The sequence below is a fragment of the Apostichopus japonicus genome, chromosome 16 (assembly GCF_037975245.1).
Source record: "Apostichopus japonicus isolate 1M-3 chromosome 16, ASM3797524v1, whole genome shotgun sequence".
Classification (NCBI taxonomy): Eukaryota; Metazoa; Echinodermata; class Holothuroidea; order Aspidochirotida; family Stichopodidae; genus Apostichopus; species Apostichopus japonicus.
The window spans coordinates 10295804-10318157 of NC_092576.1; the positions used below are offsets into that span (position 1 = coordinate 10295804).

The window sequence follows — 22354 nt, forward strand, 5'->3', positions numbered from 1 at the left end:
TAGTCGTCACAATATAAACCACAACAGAATTATATGCAATTATCATTTTAGGTCCATAAAGATGTATTTTCAGAGATTTCAGTATGCACGGTGCAGTGTGTAAATACACATATGAGCAATACTGTGTAAGCAGTAACCAGGTCTATGTCTGCAACAACACTTCCAGTCACCAATTTTGATAAGCTTGACCAATTTGGGTGCATCTATGATTCTTGCAGGTATTATTGGTATCCCTGATCACAATCCACTTGGTCTGGCTTGCCCTACCTGCAGAAACATCATCCATAGAAGGGTTAGCGGTGAGGGCTTTTTCGTCTCTGGCTCTGAAAAGTGATGAAAACTACTTTTGTTTAGCTCAGCAGATTCCTCACAAACTGACCCACAGGACATACCCCAATGTATTCCTGAACTGTTTGGAACATGTTAAACTGATATTGCATGTCACTCCAGTGCAACTGTTAAGTTACTAAGAATAAAAGAAGAGAATTGAAGGTGTTCTTTGCCAAAACTGGATCATCGGGATTTGTAAACAACAGCCTCACTGTAACAGTATTACAGCAGTCAAAAGGAAAGCTTACTGGAATGCTATCTAGATACACTGTTCACCTCAATAGCATATCCAGTCCATTTAAAGGTTTGTGCATAGGTTGTTACAATGTATTAAAGACAGTTATAAGAGAAGAGAGGTGGATAGGGGGGCACATTTCATGATAAAACATTCAAATTTGTTGCTCGGCAGAGAACAACAACGTCAAATTACCTTATTCTCCATTGGTGGCAAGCACTGGTTCCTATAGTTACTACAGTAGATCTCCCATGGAAGCATCAGGATATCTCTTTCTGCTGTCAGAGTTGTTTGGGATTTGTTGTTACCTCATCTAACCAGTTGAGTCCATTGATACCGCACCCATTCAAAGTATATCGCTGTGCATGCTGAGGACTTAGCACATCAACTTTCTCTGAAATTGACAAAACAACAGAAAACTAATGAGGAGTGAATAGGCTCAAAAACCCCTTGATGCACATTGGCAGAAGCAGAATATGCATACCTTTGTGGAATATTTGCTAAATAAGACTCAAAACATTCTCTGTGCAAGGTATTGGCCCTCAGCAGCCACTCCACTTAGGATACAGACCTCATACAACATTGTGCTACAGCTGGTGTAGACTTGGTCTAGGATACTAACGTAGCGCCATTATGAACCTGAGGCCTAGGCCTAAGCTAACAACATTAGGGGTATTTCATGCATTGAAACTGAGTTTTTGTCCTTAGTTAAACACCAGGTACTTCCAGCTTTAGCAAAAATAACCTAAAGTATGATTACCATGTAATTTAGGTGCCCACAGATGTCAAATTTCACTGAACTTAGTCGTTCACGTCACACACACTGCAGGCTTTTTGGTCTGATTCTGAAGGATTTTGAATTTCGTGCATTTGGCACCTACTTAGCAGATTCAAGGCAGGAATCATACTACGGAAGCTTTGGTAGGTCAAGGCTTAATGACCCAATAGTTTATTGGGGAGGAAAACTGGATAGAAATGCTCAGAAGGCTGTTCTAGTCTAATGTATGGACACGCACATGCTCTTTGTGGTACTTTAAGGCTGTAATACTAATTTATGCGTAAAAATCACCCAAGCGTGAAATTTTCTGACGTTTGCTTGAAAACCATTTTTACACACCATAGCAACTACTTTGATCCAAAATTGGGACTTCTAGCACTTAAAATGAAAAATTTGGCATTTTTGCTTAAGGTAGCATACGCCCATTAAAAGCCCCATTGACTTACACACTAAATCACAAAAGTAATGTGGTCTCTAAGTCTAGATAGAAGTTTTCACTAGCTTAACGCTACCCATCACCGGATAGCTGACAAGTTGGCCTTTCATGGCACCATCAATTTTCCGTACCATGACCGTGAAAATTTTTTGCTATCCGAGCCGGAAGTTTTCGTCACTTGTAAACAAACCTCTTCACTCAGTGGTAAACAAATTTCCTACGCTGCTCCTGGGAAGCCTAAAGGGGTCTAAAATTGCCTCAATTGACCCAATTTTTTCACCACATGTACTTCCATTCATGCTCTTCAACATGAAAGCCACAAAAAACTAGATTATGATTGATAACAGGTCACAAAAGATGTTCTCCTGCTGCTTTTTGGCACTTTTCCTGAAGGAGAACAATCGAGCGGATTGATATAGACTCTAATAGGAGTATGCCACCTTAATCCGGATATGTGACCTGATTAATCCACTTCTTGTCAATGTTATCAGAACTAGCTAGGACAGGTATGACAGCGCCCTCTGTTAAGTTTGGGCGTCGCTTAGATCCTCATTCAATACTTCCACTGGGAATAATAGCAAATGTCCATTGACCTTCGACCTCTGAACTTTGAGTTTTTTGTTCTACAGAAATGGGAAATACAAATTTTAATCTTGGGGACCCTTTCTCACAAAGTATTAAGTTAGGAAACAAACCTGCATATGGAACAAACAAACGTACTTGTAACCAAACACTCAGAGATAGGACGATATCTTTGCACTCGTCTCCCAGGTATGGACTTCAGGTCAGCCTTGCTCATGCATCCTTATTCCATTTACCTATCGACTAGAATATCTCATATTTTCCATTTTGGGGGCGACGAGATAAGCAAAACAATGCCGTAATGTTTTATTAACTCTGTAGATCAGTAAACTTAGGAACAATTTCAGTTTAGAGGAATGCAAATGGAATTGACTCCTACAACTCTTCGTCTGTATCCAATTTGCATTTGCCTAAACGAAAATTGTAACGTACTATTGCTAGAAAGCTGGAAGCACCTGTGAATTGCAACTTGTGACGCTAGCCTTTATTGGTCTATATCACTCGCTGGCAACCAGCGGCCGGCGAGGTACTTTTCTGTACTCCCGAGAAAAGACATCAAACAATCAGAATATTTTAAAATAAATTATACTTAAATTATAAAATAACTTGAACAATGAATTCACTAAATGATTGAGAGTAATTAGACCTACTACGAAAATTTGCTAAAGCTTTCTTAAGGCACGAATTGTGATAGGATATTGAACAAAACAGATCAAGTATACAAAGATACTTTACTTCACTGTTGGCTCGCAACGTCAATTTTGTGCTCAATCCGGTCTGTACATTCGGATGGGGTTTCCAGAAGTACAAAATTTGCTAAAAGATGAAGAATATTTTGAATACAAGTTTCATGCGAGTAGCCATTTGTTAAAATCATTCAAAGTTTAATTAGTAAACTAACCACCGCCTTAAAATTAAATTCTCTTACGTTAAAACAAATGTATTTATTGTAGTTTGATTACTTTATTAATACATTTTTAGCCGTTGACTTTATGCGATGTTGAGACCCTGCTTACACTACAATGAGAATTTACAGTGCAGTCCATTTTTATGACGAATTTATTAACATTGAAAGCAACCAGAAAACATACACGTACAGCAAAACATTATCTCCTTCAAATCATCTTTATGCTTTCTTAAGAGCAAAAATAGTACTTTAGCTGAAAAAGGGCAGACTCAGGCGTGTCTACCGCAACCCGATATACGCATAGCTATAGTACAGTCACTACTTGTTCCACAACCGTGCATCAGTAACTACTGCGCTGTGTTCGCAACACTGTAACATGTGTTACAGTTGATACAGTAATTACCGGAAAGCTGTTACACGTTGAACTACGAGTCCGTGAAAATTTGCAGTAACTTAAAAAAAATATATATATATTTTTTTAATTTTAAATTTTTAAAATTAAATTTTTAAATTTGCAGGAAGAAAAACTTGCAGTAATTACTGTGCCACCTGTAACACATGTAACCGTGTTACGAACACAGCGCAGTAGTACCCGATGCACTGTTGTGGAACATAAACAGTATAGTTACTGTTATAACTATGAGTATTGGCTGGGGCTGCACGTGATTCTAAATGTGTGCTCTCATTGTGTCATTCGTGTTTGGTCTGTACTGATTTAGTTTTAATAAGTATGGAGGAAATATGGAACACCCTTGCATTACAGATGTGAATTTATATTTATACTAACCCGTTCATGCATCTCCAGTAACTCACTAAGCCATTCCATCTGCTTACATTACTATGCACCCGACACTCATAGCTAGTACAGTAACAGCCAAGTAATTACTGCAAAGCTGTTACACTTTGCACTACGAGTCCGCCAGGTGAAAATTTGCAGTAATTACTGTGCCACCTGTAACACATGTTACCGTGTTGCGAACACAGCGCAGTAGTTACTGATGCACGGTTGTGGAACATGAACAGTGGTTACTGTACTAGCTATGAGTATCGGGTGTCTAGGTACACTGCCGCAACTCTGCTCACATGGGTTAATCCACGTTGCTCAGGTAGAAGTTGACTAAAATATAAGTTGAAGTTAACTTAGAGCTGTCCTGATTACCGGAGCGATAGGAAGTGTCCTAAAGTATATTTATCATAAGTAAGTTGAATTTTGGTGTAATTTCTAATTTAACATATAGGTTACTTTCCTAGCTATATGTTTTACAATTATATTGGTAAAGAGCCTAAATTCCATACTCTCTTTTAGTTATTGTGTTTGCTTGTTGTGAAACCCTATCGGGCGTAGCCATCGTGCAAAATATTTAATGAGAGCAAGATCAAAACTGTTAGAAAAATTTAAAAACACCGTGAATAGGTTAATATGTAAGATTCCAATAAAACAATATACTTCATTGTATAAGCTTTCAACCCTGCACCGAACCAAATATTTAAATTGAATTACAAAGGAATGAAATTTTACGATGCAATAACAAAATATATTTCATTGTATAAGCTTTCAACCCAGCACCGAACCAAAGTATTTAAATTGAATTACAAAGGAATGAAAATTTTACGATGCAATAACAAAATATATTTCACTGTATAAGCTTTCAACCCAGCACCGAACCAAAATATTTAAATTGAATTACAAAGGAATGAAAATTTTACGATGCAATATCTGAAGAGCCATAGATCACGGAATATGTTTCCGGTTTGTCTACTTAGCATCGCTAACAAAAGAGAACAGAAAGAAGAAACGAAAAAAGAAAAGGAAAACAAAAAACATGATTACATTGATTCAAGTAATATTGATTACCAATCACTATCATGCGATTATTGAAATCATAACATAAGCAGTAACAGCAAGGGCGTAGGAACCGGGGGGGCTGGGGGGGGGGGCGCCAGCCCCCCAGTGAAAAATGTGGAGGGGCGGAAGTATCATTCCGCCCCCCCCGCTTCGCAAGTCAGAAAACCCCTTTTTCATTTCCAAATGAGAAAAAAAATCTCATTTGGAGCACCAAATTGCATCTAAGGCCTGGTGAAAATACAAAATTAAGTTTACAAAATGGAGTGGGTGTTGAAGTGTGCTATATTGCACCAAATTGCATCTGAGGCTACCTGGAAATGCAAAAAATTCCAAAGGGGAGGGGGACACCCCCTCCCCTTAGACCCCTCCCCCAGGCCGGCCATCGGTCTTCAGCCCCCCCCACTCAAAAGTACCTTCCTACGCCACTGAGTAACAGTCTGAATCATGTTCTAACAAGAAATTTTAGATTTGTTATTTCTTTCCTTTCAGCGTGTTTCCGAGATTTTTACATCAAGGTTAACTCAAAATAGGTTTGCAATTGACTGCTACATAATTTATTGCATATATAGCAAGCGGTGCTTAGCGGTATATCTGTCATTTTTTGGTATATTTTCTGAACATAAATTTCATTTTCAATAGCTGTAAATTATTCTGGAAGCATCCATATAAATTTTCCTTAAATTTTTATCTCAAGTGTTATGATCCATGTAAACCTTACTGAATAAAAATGGCTTTAATTTATTACGAATTTTTGCACAAGTATAAAGTAGTTTACTAGAAAAACATTCCTCTATTAATTCAAATTGAAACACGAGTTACGTCATTCCACAGCATTTTGACTTCCTAATTAGCCAATATTATTCTATTTATTCATATACAGCTGAAGAACTTGTCTCTTTTCGCTAATCGCTATAATTATTATTCGAAGGTTCAAGTCAAATTTGTTTTTGTCTGAAAGATGACATTTGAATTGTTATTCTCTTTTTATCTGTACCAGTTGCAGCACGTCACCCGATACACATAGAGAACACAGTTACTACTTGTAAATCTTAAAGTTTTGTACCAAAGTAAAAACTGGATCGTGCTATGATTCGGTAGCATGTGCTTTTAGGATTACAGTAATAACTGAGGATATGTGTAATTCCAACAAATCCAGCTCTTTGGGATTTGTTGGAATTACACATATCCTCAGTTTTCACTGTAAACTTAATAGCATATGCTACCGATTTATCAGATTTGTCAGCAGGATCCAGTATTTACTGTGGTACAAAACTTTAGATTTACAGTAGTTAATGTAATCTCTGTGTGAATCGGCTGAGCACGTATAAATAAGTATGACTTACCTATGTTGTTGACAGTTTGGTCCAGAGAAACCGGATGCGCAATCACCTGGACATGCTCCGGAAAATTGATCACAACGGTCAACACCGTGACAGTGGCACTTTTGGACACAGTTAGCACCAAATGTACCCTTCTTGCATGCTGACAATGAACCAAGGAGATAACAACTTTAAGTGAAGTATTTGAATACTTATTTACTTCACATTTATTTACATTTCGGAACTATTTTCAGAGATTCTTTTATGATAACAGTTTTTCTTTTTGCATTGCAATAATTTTTCCTAACCCAAAACTGATGGTCGTCAAAACACTTACCTTGACAACAGTCGTTACCACCGAAGCCAGCCGCACATGTTGTGCCAATAGGTCCGTGCATTGAGAACATCACGCATTTCCCCTGGATGTGACTGCCTGGAAAGTCTCTAATATTAAACTCACCATTCCCTCCAAAAACGCCAGGAGTTAGAGCTTATTAATCAAAGCCATAACAAGAAAGAAAGAAAATGAAATAACAATATGGATTGGGCGATAGATATGGAACTTTCATTTCAATGTAATAAGCAGATTACCTATAAACTGATTCCAGCATTATATGATCCACGGACCGCAAAAAACAAAAAACAAAACAATGAACGCTTTCGTTTAACAATTTTGAGTGTCTGTTGGCTGATAAGAACCCTGTCTACAAGTTGTCAACACAACATATAAAAACATAATGAGTTTACTCTTTTTTTTTCTTACCTGAGCCAAGTTATTTGTTTAGTTGAAATAGGTTGAAAGGCAAATACCGAAGAAATTCATAGCTAATTAGTGCGTGGCGCGCGCAGGAGTTCATAGAAGAGGTAAACATTATTGCTTTATGTAAAGACCAGGTATCAAACAATTATTGTATTGTCTATAGGGTCGTTGAAGCGTTATAACTTCTCCGACTGACTGTGGAGACGCCCCTTTTCTGCGCGTGATAATGAATCAATAATGTTCTGATCAAAGACAGTCATGATGGTGACAGAATGATTATCGTCTATTAGAGGCACTGTCAAAACACATATAGTGAGAGCGTGGTGGCCAATTGGCTAAGGCGTCGGACTCGTGATCCAAGGATTGCTGGTTCGATTCCTGCCTAGTTCATTACGTTGTGTCCTTGGGCAAGATGCTTTATCTCACTTGCCTCTCTCCACCCCAGGGGTTAAATGGGTACATGTGACGTAACTTGTCATTTGGCGCAGTATATAAGTGCTGCCGACTAGAGGGATTGTTTCTGGGACAGGTTATCATTATCCATGGGGTAATATAACGTCTGTAAAGCGCTTTGAGACCTATCGCTGGTATAAAGTGCTTTATAAAAAGCAAATATTATAGTGTTTATACCTATCTCACAAGAATTCCCAGCAAAGCCAGGTGGACAACTGCAAAGCCCGAGTTCTGGGTCGACGAGTCCTCCGTTATAACAGCCAACAGACCCTCCACCACACCCATCATTTGGAAGGGTCTGTTCTCTAGGACAAGCTGTATGAAAGATATATTGATTGCATTAGTGCGTTGGAATTATATCTATATATATATACTATCTCAATAAATGTAACATGTAATTTATAAATTTCGATTTATATAAACGTTTAATCGTTTGAAGAATCAATTATATAGCAACTTGTCATCTACATGATGTATATACTATTCGATACAGTCAATCAATGAATATTGATTCAGTTACATATGAAATGTACAGCCTGGATATTGTTTTTTCAATGATATATTTTACAGAAAAAATTTGAATGTATTCACCTATATATAATTATGCAATGCTGCAATTTAATTATATAAACATCATGCAGTTTATCTAAGACTTTTCTTTCTCAAACTGAATTAGTATATACACTTACCAATACATAATTTTATATGACAATTTCCTCAATCATTTACGAAAAAAGGACTCTGTCGAGGTAAGTCACGCTATCTGTGTTCTACCACTACTTCTCGATCAACTGATGTATCATTGGAAAATGGAACGGTAGAAAAATATCAGCACTGACTGTGCTTAGAAATCGAGAGATAAGTAGGAGTGATGCTGCCGCACAGTTGGGTGGGTGTCTTACAACCTCTACCCAGTGGTCTGTATTCTGGGGGCGGTCTAAGTAGTCCTATACTCTACCAATTTATCAAATTTGGATTACCTGAGAGTATGACGCGAACATATTCTTCCCAGCCAATCTTCTGTCTATTCTTACGATAAATGATGTACAATCCTGCTACATCACAACTCGATAGCTCAATTTGGTTCCTCCCATTGTACTGCTTCATCTGTATCCTTTCAAAACTTCCTTCCGCAATAAAGTCCCATCGAAGCTGTAGGTTGAAGCGGCCTGACGGTATTGAAATGGTGTAGGTAGCATCGAGTGTAGTACAAGGTGCTGCATCCGGAAAGACGGTCATGGTTGGACAAGAACCTGTCTCGATCGGTGCTATTTTGTTATCAGTAACAAATCAAAACGTGTGGAAACATGAAAGTATGAACTCAGTTAGAATTGTATAGTCTTGATATTTTACAGTCCAAGAACCTCGGTCGGTGCTATTTATTATCAGTAACAAATCAGACGTGTGGAAACATGAAAGTATGAACTCGGGTAGAATTGCATAGTCTTGAATAATTTTACAGTCCAAGAAAATAAAAGAATTTTCTTTATAGGGAAATAATTCATCTTTAGAGTATATGCTAAGGCATTGCTCTATGAAGTCGATATTGATGATGACGTCGGCCCCTCAGTACATAACTAAATATTAATGAAATTACAGAACTTTATAAATTTTAATAACACTGCCAGACAATTTCTTTGAACATGAACGTGAAAAACAGAGTACCGTTGGATTTCATTAAGCAACATATGTCCTTGTTAAATTTGTAGTGCACTCTAAACATGTTACTTGAGGCCACAGAAGTCGGATATGTTCCCATTGACTTTTGTGTAATGTCCGAAGAATTGATCTAATAGTCTCGGGGTTAGAATATGTAGTCCAGCCATTTTCGTTGATAAGCCGTAGATGCTTAAAGGGTCATTTTTCAATGCTTCTCAAAAGTGTTATCGGAGTAGAACCTGGACTGCTAAAAGTGTTGTCTAGCGGTGAACTACATATTGAATTAATTGTGTGGTTTAAGCCGTCCTTTGAAGGATTAGTGCAGCCCATTTAATTTATTATTATTATTAAAAATAGACGACAAACACGCATCGTTAATCTGGGTCAAACATCAAGATGCAATTGAAGATTCTGGAAACGATCGTATGAGCGTATCATAATTTACCTTCTCGTTTTTGTAATTTATGGTAATTGATGTGGTCACTTATTCTTTCAGCCCTTTTTGAAGATAAAATGTAATAAAAGTCGTTGTGCAGTTCCATTAGGACCTGACTGATGTGATAAGGTCTTTGCAGCAAATCACGACTTTTTCTCCCACCTGATATCTAATATCATTTATGCGAACGACGGAGAATAATGAAGAGAACGTTAAGGGAGAATTAGAAATAACCGAGATATAGAATATTATAACAAATGTAACCATCGATGTATCTACGTACCAGACTTCTTCACATGACTTGTCGGGGATATATAGGTGTAGGCTGTTTGTGGATAAACATCGAGCCCGTTAATCGTTTGCACTGTTGAAAATTTATATTCGTTAAGTCGAGACTTTGAGTTTCGGACTGGTCGAGGGATTCGAACTTGGAACACAGTGTTGCCATTGAAAGTACCTGAGGAAACTTGACGATCTTTTAAGTTATGTGGAAGCCATGTGTAGGTAGTCGGGGTTGAGACGCCCAGTTGATTGGTGAAAGCCCATATAAGTACGTCTTGCTTTGACCGCCGTGGTATTGTGGTCATATCGTTCACAAGTAAAAATTCCGGTTTGTCTATGAATTAATACAAAGCAGACAATACTATAACACCGCATATGGTTTTGATGACTTTTTTTTTTAATTCCAGGTTGCATTACCCACAGTATGATACCAGCTGTAAATATGACATTTTTTTTATATTATTATATAACGACATATAAACGGCGCAAACGTTATCACCTTATTGTTACTTATGTTTACACTGCAGATGTTCCATGCTTGTTTCTCGCTTTTTTAATATATCTTATCACTGATAGATAGTAACTCGGAAATAAATTTGCAAATCAAACGAATTTCAACCGCGGACATTATATACAAAAACAAAACTAAAAAAAAACCCAGCATGGAATTAACATTCCGATGAAGAAAGATCTACAGATACGATTGATGAGGCAGAATTAAGTGGACGTTTGCTAGATATATGTTGATTCGTCATCGTTATGATTTTATTTGATGAAATTTGCAAACCTAGCGTAGTGAAGTTTTGGTAAAAAAATATGTTGAGCTTGCCAAGTGAGTGTTTACTATCAGTATTTACAAATTAAGCAATATCTGAGTCATATAACGAATGCAATGTTTTATATATTTTCGTCTCGCCTAAACACCCCCCCCCCAAAAAAAAAGAAGGTTTTAACTAAGTGCTGGTAATAGTTTTTTTCACGTATATACTTCATGGCTACTTCCTCCAAACTAGTTTGGTTTCAAAGTTAGATATAGACTAGTTGGAGTATCCCACAAATATCCGGTCACGTGTCTACATATGTAGCCTACTTACGCGCTGATGATTATTCAAAATTCTACCATTAATATTTTATTCAAAAATAGCTATCTACGCCTCAGCGACTGAACTGAATGTTTTACAAACTGCTAGACGGCAAGGGAGAGTGTTCCAACTTTGTTGTACCGCAACCGATTTACGTAGGGGTGCAGCCGAATTATGTATGGGGTGCAGCCGAATTATGTAGGGGGTGCTGCTGAATTACGTAGGGGTGCAACTTGACCAATGAGTAACTTTCAATGTCACGAAAAGAAAGCTCTTGAAGTAAACTCTACTTGTTATATAGCGTATTGATGATGGACAATTGGTATGTATAGCATTTTATGTATCATACCTTTTCTTATGAGAAAGTAAGGAAAAGGAGAAAACCATTGGTATCGTTTTGCATCCAACTCAAATTACTTACCGTCATCAGCTATAAGTACTTCTACAGTTGATGAAATAGTTATTGTATCAGTGAGTCCAGCATCCCAAATGCGTAAGCTGAATAATTCGAGGTTCTCAGCTGTCGTGTCGTCTATAACACCGGGCTGTATTAATGCTGATACAGTACCTACGCCACCGGTACTAGATTCCACCAAGAGTGTTGCAATCATATAATCACTGCGAACCTCAGCGGTGTCAGAAAGCAACGTAGGAATGTTATAAGCTGTGTCGGGAACGAAGGAGAAACACATGTTATACAAATTAGTCAGGTGGCTTAGCAACAATTTTCAGGAAAAACGTTACCGGCCGGAAAAAAGTACCAAATTTGGCATGGAGTTTCTTTTCGACCCATCTATAGATTTTATCCGTGGAACCCAATTGATCGGCTCCGATTTCCCAAGATGGCGGCCAAAATCCAAGATGGCCGCCAGAAAAAAAGGAAATGTCATATATCTGCCTGTAAAATCAGAGATCAACAAATACGGGGTCAATTCAGGTGTTTCCGGGGTCACTGAAACAGATGATGGTAATAGGATGTTGCTTGAGCAACCCACTTCCAAGATGGCGGCCAACATCCAAGATGGCCGCCAGAAAAAAAGTAAATGTCATATATCTGGCAGTAAAAATCGGAGATGGACAAATGAGGGGTCAATGTAGGTGTTTCCGGGCTCACTGGAACAGATGATGGTCATGCCAACGTTGCTTGGGTTACCCACTTCCAAGATGGCGACCAGAATCCAAGATGGCCGCCTGAAAAAAAGGAAATTTCTTATATACTTATTTCCTCTTTTTCAGACTCTTTAATGATCGGGACCATCAAACCGTCCGTCCTCAAACGTGTAAATGAAACCGGGCTAGTAACCTGACTATATGTTATGGCTGGTATTCTTATTGTGTCACTTTGGCTCAGGAAGCCACTTACTGATTGGGGAACCTTGAGATGTGATCGACCATGGAAAGACACTGTCGCAAAGCCCGTTTTTACATGGAAGTACGAGTGTCATGTAAGACTGATTACATTGAGTCTACTATATAATAGGGTAACTTGAGGGAAAACCGACCAACTTTGAATTTACCTAATATCCCAAAGTTATCTTCAAGCGGCATAGCAACTCCGTTTGAATCGAAAAAATCAAGCCATATGTCCACGGTCTCGTCGCTCTCGCCAACAGTGTAAAGAGACCTTCTGGGCTTTGCGACTAACTGTGTGCCACCGGCATCTAAAGGAAATGAGATCGACAAGAAAAATAAACTTCGCAAAACCTAGAAAAAGTAAACCATTTCTTCCAATCAAAATTGTAAATTGGTCCTTCCATCATCGTCATCGTCATCGTCATCGTTATCGTCATCGTCATCGTCATCGTCATCGTCATCGTCATCGTCATCGTCAGCGTCAGCGTCAGCGTCAGCGTCAGCGTCAGCGTCAGCGTCAGCGTCACCGTCACCGTCACCGTCATCGTCATCGTCATCGTCATCGTCATCGTCATCGTCATCGTCATCGTCATCGTCATCGTCATCGTCATCGTCATCGTCATCGTCATCGTCATCGTCATCGTCATCATCATCATCATCATCATCATCATCGTCATCGTCATCGTCATCGTCATCGTCATCGTCATCGTCATCGTCATCGTCATCGTCATCGTCATCGTCATCGTCATCGTCATCGTCATCATCATCATCATCATCATCATCATCATCATCATCATCATCATCATCATCATCATCATCATCATCATCATCATCATCATCATCATCATCATCATCATCATCATCACCATCGTTGCACTACATTTCAAATATCAAGAGGGGTTTTCAGCTAGTCCTAAGTATGAAAGCTCTTTCAAGGTTAAAGCGACTATGAAGCCCTCTCCTCTGCGAAGGCTTTCATGTTAATGTTAATCCGTATTGATGTTTATCCGTATTGTTGTATCATTAACAATAACCAAACCGTAACATTTTAGTTTTTGGATAATTCTCAATCACTCATACTTCAAAAAAAAAAAAAAAAAAAAAAAAATATATATATATATATATATATATATATATATATATATATATATAATCCATCTTAGTGTTCAATTGGATCCATCCTAATCGTTGATTCGTTAATAACCACTTCTCGTATATTTGAAACAAAACTACCGTTTAAGCAGGATGTACTCACCATTGTCAACTATAGTAAACGTGGTAGAAGCCGTTCCAGAAAATATAACCACACTTTCGGGTTCTTCAATCGACAAGTCATCCAGCAGAGAAATACTAACGGTACCGGTCGCAGAAGTAGCGGGAACTATGCACGTATGATCTGACATCGTTGGAAAGTCATAACCGTCTTCTGACGTCGATGATTTCTCAAGGGAAAGAGCTATATACCGAGCAGAAAAGGAAATATTCATCTCAACATAAAAAAGATGACAGTTGATATGTACGCATGTTATGTAATTTTTCAAGATAAGGATGTCTTCCAAAGTGATAAATGTAAGCTACTTGTCCTGGCTGGATAATGCAACACGTATAGGACTGCTACTATAAGCTACTACATGAACAAGAAATGAGGCAAAATGAGGTAAAATCTTGAATTGATCCATACTTAACAATAGAAAAATTATGTGTAGAAAACCAAAGTCCGTTTAGTATCTTCTTTTGTTAACGTCAGTTTTACTTTGGTAAATAAATCGTTGTAATGATAAAAATGATACCATCGAAGCCCCTTTTTTACATTTTTCTCTGAATATGTACATTAGATGCAATAATAGATTTAAACTCGTTACAATCAATACTCACAGGGTTATATTTCTATTTTAATACTGTCATGGTAGTGCATGTTATGCATACATACTTGCGATTAATGTTCCCGTGTTTATTAAATAATATCATTAAGCCCACTTTTTTTAAACACAAATCTTTTTATTCGGTCTATTGATTCGTCTATACCTTTACGATCCATTCCCAACTAAAAATAGATTTACAAAAAGAAATGTGCATAGAAAAGTACAAATGCACTATAAATCAATTAGTTGTGTAATAGTTTGATGCTTAGAATACCGATAACCGATGTCTACAAATACGAGATAAATTAATTACTTTTGTAATATGTTAACGCTTAGAATACCGATAACCAACGTCTACAAATATGATCACCTACCGAAAATAGTATCCGTTGAGACGGTTGTTGAAACCATACATTCAAGCACCATATAGTAATCGTTCCCCTCCGTTACAGTTTCCATTCCAACAACAGGAGCTATCGTGTCTGAATATAAAGATAACGATTGTTAAATCTTATCATCAATAAATAAACTTTTACCATAAAGAAAGTGAAATAATGTATCATTATCATTATTATTATTATTATTTACGTATTTCGTTAATACAACCATGTAGAGGAATAATAGATTAATGCTTCAGATGTAATAACAATCTTTCTAGGATACCTCATTCTTAGACGTTCTTGCAGCTTGTTTGAAGATAAAACGACGCAATGGATTATTATTATCTTTAGTTTTTACTAGCTGATAGAATTTTTATCTCATTTAAGAGTCTTATCAATATGTATATATATATATGTATATATAAATATATATAAATAAATATATATATATATATATATATATATATATATCTATATATATATAGATATATATTATAACGAAAATCAACGTTCACTCCAAAAGAAAATATTTTTAGAGAAAACCAGAGAAATAAGACATGACCTCATAATTGACAAATAAGGAGTAATGTTTTAGAAAATATATTATAATTTTTGGTCCCCCTGTGACCTTCGTCAGCAATGCTTGGCAGTCGAATGAAAAGTACAAAATGTAACACAATGAAAGTATGATGCTAGATAAGTGTAAGTAGCATTGATGGAATTAGAACCAAATAAACCATGACTATACAGGAAGCGGATTAAGGAGCAAAGAACGGATAACATATGTTTGTAGAATTGATATTTGTTAAAGGGGTACCAAGTCTTTGTTGAGGCCGGTGATGTGAGACTTAATACGAAAGGTCCAATCGATGTCTTTGCGTTTACGTTCAGTAGCGGATTGAAGTTCGAGGCAATTAAAATACATTTTAGGTTTTTGAGAGAATGACTATGAAGATTGAAATTTTCGGAATAATCACAAAAAAAAATCTATTCGTGATAATTTTGCAGGATTCCCAGTTTCCCAGTGTCCCTTTTTGTCTTTCTTCCTTACCAAGAGAAGTCACAGGCAGACCGTTCCATTCTGTTGCTTAATGTTATAACTTAGCTATGTATTTGAGACTTGAACGGTCAGTAGTTTCTTTCAGACGTCAGATGGAAGTGTAGGCCTATCTCAAAGTTGATATGAAGTTTATCTTAAGAGTAACACGTTTCCTTCTTTTATATTAGGATTCGGGTGTGGATGGGGCGTTGGAGGGGGGGGGGGGGTTTCATGGATTTAATATTATCAATGCTACACCTTTATTCTTGTCTTTTTCTTCTTCAAGAAGTGATCTAGCCTAGCCCGCAATGACTTTTCTTTAATTCACTTTATTAATGTGTACACGCTTTGTTCCTCTCGTGTTTATGTAAAAAAAAAAATACGAAAAAACGTAACGTAAGAAGGTAACGTAAAACAAAACGTAACTTAAGAAATGTATGTAGAAAACAATATCGGAAATGAATACTTTTTTAGAAAATAACATATACTTCAAGTGAATAATTATTACTTACCCTGTGCCTTGGCTGAAGAGAGAAAGAGACAAGCTACAATAATAGTAAGCCTTTTCATGGTTACAGCTGATCGGACTTTAGATTGTTAACAAGCCAGTTGTTAAATGCTTTCTTCGACTCGACGTTCCTTCCTTGAATACGACACAACTTTACATCAGCAGGACTTTTTGACTTATGGTTGTATATTATACTTGGTCCTGATTGGTTTATCATGTATCATGCTTGGTTCTGATTGGTTTATGGTTTGGAATCTCGTCATTGTTATCGCGGTGATGATGCTAGTACATTAGAAACAACGCCCAAGTGAACTTTTCGTCAGGTGTTCGATGACGTCTGTACGTGTCATACGATATGAACTGTTTTTAGAATATGGATGTCTGTAAACAGAGGAAACATATTGTTAAGACCTATCACAAAGAAAGAAATGATAATCCGCTTAGTGTTTTAAAAAAGTTGTTTTTACCGGAATGGTTTTAACAGGGCAACAAAGCTACAGTAGTAGCTACAGGGGTGTGTGGTAGGGAGCCACCCCCCCGGTAATCGGCACTAATCTTAAATAGTTGGAAAACCGGTGGTCAAAAACATGACTGTTGGAAAATTTTATCTTTGCATCATATCTTAAAATATTTTAAGCTGATCGCTCTCTTGAAGGATAATTCTGATTTCTGAGTCAATTTCTGAGTTAATTAGACTTTTTTTGTAAGTTTTCTAATTTTTGGCGTACATTCTTACAAGATTTGAAGAAATGTGGACTCACAATTAACCGAAATCTTAGTTCTCACTCTGTTCACAACCCCTAATAAAGATTAAAGTACTACAAAGTGACTTTGAAAGTGTCTGAATATGGCCAATTGGCGTTCGATTTAGCACGTTAGCATATAGCTAAATACCCGGTACAGCATACTTAAGATACAAAGAATTGACAACCCACTCATGTTATGCTTAAAACAAAATCAAACTTGCGGTACTTCACCTATCCTTATGAATCCACCCAGTTGAAAATTATGATTCTAATTGAAATATTATGATTTTACACCCCCTTCCCCACCCCCTTGAATCACAAGACCCTAGCAACCGTCCTGGCTGTAAGCTTTTTTTCCCACTATCTAACTTTTACAAACAATTGAGAGATACTTCATATGCAATGTTGCACTAGTAAAGTTTGTCCCTGTGCGGTTCAACCATAACAATGGAAAATTCTCAGTCATTGATTCAAAAGTTGCAAAATCCATTGCAATATGTTGCATCTAAGCAACCTCCATCGACAAAACTTTCTCAACGTGTAAGACATTAGGAACCTCCCCCCCCCCCCCCTCATGGACGCATTAACATCGACCGTTCACGACCATGAGACTTTGTGAGCATCGGATTCATTCTCACAAAAGCAGTTTACCTGGTATGGTTTTTGTTTCTTACTGAAAACTTACTGATGGGTGGGACAGTTCGAATCTGTCGCCTAACTAACAAATCAATCTATTGAAGAACTTTGGCTCCCTGTCACTTCTAGAAAACTTTAAGATTTCGATAAAGAAGTGTAAAGATAACCATGGATATTGTCTAGTTGTGAGAATTGTAAAACTTTAAAATTTATGAAGCATGGAGAAGATATTGCTTTTACAACCAAGAACAAAAACCAGGGAACATAAACTTTATGAGGCATGGAGAACGTATTGCTTTTGCCATCACGATCAATAGCCAAGGAACGCCCAGAACGCACAGAGAAAACATCTTTGTGTTGTTATAAAAGAAGACCTTGCATAAACGTTATTATATATATATATATATATATATATATATATATATATATATATATATATATATATATATATATATATATATATATATACAGTGATCCATGGGAAGGAGCACCAACAGAAAAAGACCTTCCACTACTGCACAATGAAGCGTCTGCAATTGTTCAACGACTCGTGTTAAGATTTATGGTTTGTCTGTTTTTACCTCCATGGTTGAAGAAACCATGAGCAGCGTCGTTTACCTGTTGCTGTTTTCGCTTTAGCTAGAATCTTTTATTACTCCCACCTTCCACTAAGCACACAGTTATTACACATATAATTACCGTATTCCTTTGGTTTCCTTATATAAAAATAGTAAAAAAAAAGTCAATTTAAGAAACAAAAAAACATGATAAGTATCTCTGATGATTAAATACTGAATTTAATGTATTTGGAGTGATTATTTCTTCTTGTTATAGATGCAGCGGTGTTTTACAGATTGTTAACAATGTAAAACTTATATTGGAGAGAAAACTATTCAATTCTGCTTTTGAAAACCCAATCTCCATACCTTGTCCCCTACATGCTTGTAGGTAACCTATTTTAATTGGTTAAATCTACTTACTGCACGAAGTTTGATCACCGTGTAGGAACTGATGTCAAACGCTCGCTAAACGCTCTATTTGGGATGTTAACACGTTTTGTTGATTTACTCTTAAAGTCTGATATATTTGGAATGATACCGTAGTTTTCAGTAAGCTGTCAGAGTTTTTTTTTTTGAACATAGAATATCATCAAAAATGTACCTTTATGTAGAAATATTCTTTTCTCTGTAGGGAAAAAGATTGACATATTAAAACGAATAACAAAGACATTTTCAGCTTTTTAGCGCCTTGATTACATCATCTATACTGCTGTTGATAGAGGAATTTACCCCCAAAAATACCAAAATGTGACATAAATGATATTTCTGCACGATAAAAGTGCTATGAGGATGTGGTTTTTTGTCTGAACAAATTAGACACTTGAGCAATCAACTTTAGTCACAAATGTATGTTTCTAAATGAATAATAATAATACATACTTTTTGTATAGCGCCAAACAAACTATGAAATAATTCTCGTAGCGCTTAGAAAAATAATAGCAATTATAACATATATGCTTGGTGACGAGATACGTTTTGAGTGCTGATTTGAAACTGTTCACAGTATTGCACATTTTTTTCTGGAAGTGAGTTCCACGGGCACGGTGCATTGGATGCGAACGTTCTCAAGCCATAAGTCTGTGTTTTTACTCTAGGGATGAGTAACATCAGCGATGAATTAGAGCGAAGTAAGCGTGTGGATGATAGTCGGAGCTGAAACAATTTGGTGAGGTAGCTTGGTCCTACATTGTGCATACTTTTGAACACCATCAGAAGTAGTTTGTAGTTGATTCGTTCACGTATCGAATGAATGACATCGCAATTGCACAAGCAAGTACGTTTCTTGTTTGCTTTGTTGTAACATAACCGAAGCGGTGGAAATGGTACACAGCTTTAGCTTTCAGCCAACTTCCCATACCAAAACTGTGTGCCTGGTACCGCATACTTATTTAAGGCTAAAACGTATCAACTGTACAAAGTGTATATGTCCGTCTCACATTAATCGCTTTTGTTTTTATTTTTTTATCGCCAATTGTGTACAATGGGAAGGGAAGTCTCCTATAAAGTCTTCAAAAGACTTAACAAAGTAGGAGACTCCCTGGAAGAAAAAAAAAATTGTACAAACATCAATAATTCAGTATATACGTAAGGATTAAATATACAGTAATAATATTATTTTTGTGATGACCTATACAAGAAAGAGGAGAAACGAGTCTTAAATCCACCCACCAGTAACATATCCACATGATGTGGAGGTAAAGAGACCTTCAAAACTGCAATTGCGGTTTTGAGAAAGGTTTTCTCAATAGAATGTTGAATAATGCGATCTGTTATAAATCATCGTAATGATTAAATCACCGTGAAATTGTTACAGTGATGCAGTCAGGCGAGGTGTTTCATTTTCGAGGAAGTAAAAAAGACGTAAAAATCATAGTAGGCTTATATTTATTTGATGTAATGCATTTGCAAGCTGTATATTTTACAAGTTGGTAAATAGAACCTTATTTTTTCAACGACGAAGTTGCAACATGCTAATTCACTGCTCCTGGCGGATTAAAGAAGCACAAAACAAGTGTGTGTGTGGGGGGGGGGGGGTAGGGCATATAATTCGAGGGGCAGTAGCACACGTGATATTGATTAAACCACAAAGTTGCCTCAAAATATCCTGAAAATGGTTATATTGTGATTTTCGTATCACAAATTCTACCTTTTGAATATTTATGTCAACAAAATGACAGATCTTAACTTATATTTATTGAAACCATTGACCAAAGTTTTACCATACGATTAGTCAGAAAGGGGCACTTATAATTACGAAAATTGAACGAAAACCTTTTTTTTTACTTCAAAGAGGTATTTCTATTTATGCAAAGATAATGAGAATGCTACTTCTTAACTACTGGGGTTACCGTCTGCACACAACCATGAAACAACTCTGAGACTATATGTCGGAAGAGAAGAACCAAACTCTTACCTAAAATGTCTGTTGAATTAAAGGGTGTGAAGACTCGCGCAAAAAGAAACGTCTAATGCCGGTAATTTGTCCTAGTTTCGAATGAGGTGTAACAGAAGTGTTACACACCACCATCGATCCCAGAAAATACACACACAGATTGCTACCGTCGGTAATTAGACACCAGTGTACAGTCAGTACATACAGCTGCGGTCAATACCCACAGCACAGTATCCAAACCATACAGCGATGGACATCTCAGGTCCAGCTAAAGATAACAATTAAGGTATCACGTTCCATTACTGTCTGCATTTTGTAGCGACACGAACAAAACGTTACTTGCAAGCAACAGAAAGTTAACCTTTTTCAGATGGCTTCACGCGGTTTGGGGCGAGTCTTCAATGCCTGTAACGTAGACGCTATAGACCGTCGTAGAGTTCAAGTTGTGACCCTTTTTTTTTATAAGGAGAAATTAGCACGTTTGTCAACATACACATAACAATGCCAATGTTGAAATAGTTTGTGCTTTTCCAAGGTGATAATCGCGACACAGAAAACAACACAGAGGTAATCAAGCAAGATCATAATATTTGAATAACTGTTGCCGTGCGATTGATTACAATAGAGCTTATCTTACGGGTATTTCAAATAATTGGAAATCTATTGGTAAAAGAGAAGTTTTTGAAAATCGAACTCAAATATTATCTTACCTACATGGAACGCCAAAGAGAGAAATATTAACCTTCGATGAATGATAAGTTTGTCAACTCAACTAAGTTGGGTGACCGAGATGAAGAAAAAAGAAGGGGAAATGATCGCATGAACTGAAACGAAGCTAGCGTCAACATCAACCCCACACTATCAAGGATAGTTATAGAATCAAAATTAGCAATTGTTGTAATGTTAGGATCGAAAATTTGTAAAAAAAAAAATTGCTGGATTTGACCCTAAAGTCGTCGAAGCCAATTCCCATTAAGGGAGGGATCCCCTCCCCCCACCCCTTTCCCCCTATGTTAATTCTATGCATTCTGAGACAATTGGAGTGCTATGTAAATATTGACATTTTATAGCTAAGGTTAGTCTAGATTCCGTTATTTCAGTCCATATAACAAATGCATAATATGGTTACCTTTCAAGTAATATACACAGTGTGCGTTGTCAATGCACCAGGTGATTGATACTGGCTTCACAGCACTGGCGGATCCAGGGCCTCTGTTTGGGAGGGGCAAAGTGGCATTAGAGTGATATGGGGGAGGGGTCTAAGGGGAGGGGGTGTCCCCCTCCCCTTTGGAAAATTTTCTATTGCTGAATGCCCTCAGATGCAATTTGGTGCGACAAAAGTGTACAATGGTGATGTTAATTTACTTCTAAAACAAATGTTTCACAGGTGTAATTTTCTAAAATATTTATAAAACAAAGTTGGGATCATCTTTCTCAAGAAATTTTATTTCTCATAGGTTATAAATTTCTTACAACCAGCCTGTAAACTGCAAAATGGTGTTAAAGTGTAAATCCTCATGCTCATCTCCCAACTCTCGAGAAGGCAAATGCTGGTCCATGCCACGAATCGCCGTCCTGGGGGAGGGGTATAAGGGGAGGGGGCGTCCCCCTCCCCTTTTGATTTTTTTTGGAATCCTGGTGATGCCTACATGTAAAATGGTGACACTTAGAAAGGCTTTTGTCACCCAAAATGTTCTGAGAAATATGCATTTTTTTGTGTGTAACATCAATAAATTGAATAGTAGGTGATAATTCTTTCTTTCCCGTGGCATG

The 22354-nt window shown here is 37.1% G+C and overlaps 1 protein-coding gene and 1 long non-coding RNA gene across 2 annotated transcripts; both read right to left on the minus strand.

Annotated features, from left to right (window-relative positions):
- Positions 1-39: 39 nt before the first annotated feature.
- LOC139982587 (uncharacterized) lies at positions 40-2219 on the minus strand. The gene is made up of 3 exons (XR_011798209.1): positions 1326-2219; positions 761-959; positions 40-323 (listed from the first exon to the last, which is right to left on the minus strand). It is a non-coding gene; the product is annotated as an uncharacterized lncRNA (long non-coding RNA).
- A 366-nt stretch (positions 2220-2585) lies between these two features.
- On the minus strand, positions 2586-20986 carry LOC139983420 (uncharacterized). The gene is made up of 12 exons (XM_071996968.1): positions 20603-20986; positions 16252-16628; positions 14695-14802; positions 13714-13914; positions 12623-12766; positions 11527-11769; positions 10025-10357; positions 8627-8914; positions 7824-7961; positions 6771-6923; positions 6458-6596; positions 2586-5037 (listed from the first exon to the last, which is right to left on the minus strand). Exons 2-12 carry the CDS (start codon positions 16307-16309, stop codon positions 5025-5027), a joined length of 1818 nt encoding a protein of 605 aa, XP_071853069.1. The 5' UTR covers positions 16310-16628; positions 20603-20986; the 3' UTR covers positions 2586-5024.
- Between the last annotated feature and the right edge of the window lie 1368 nt (positions 20987-22354).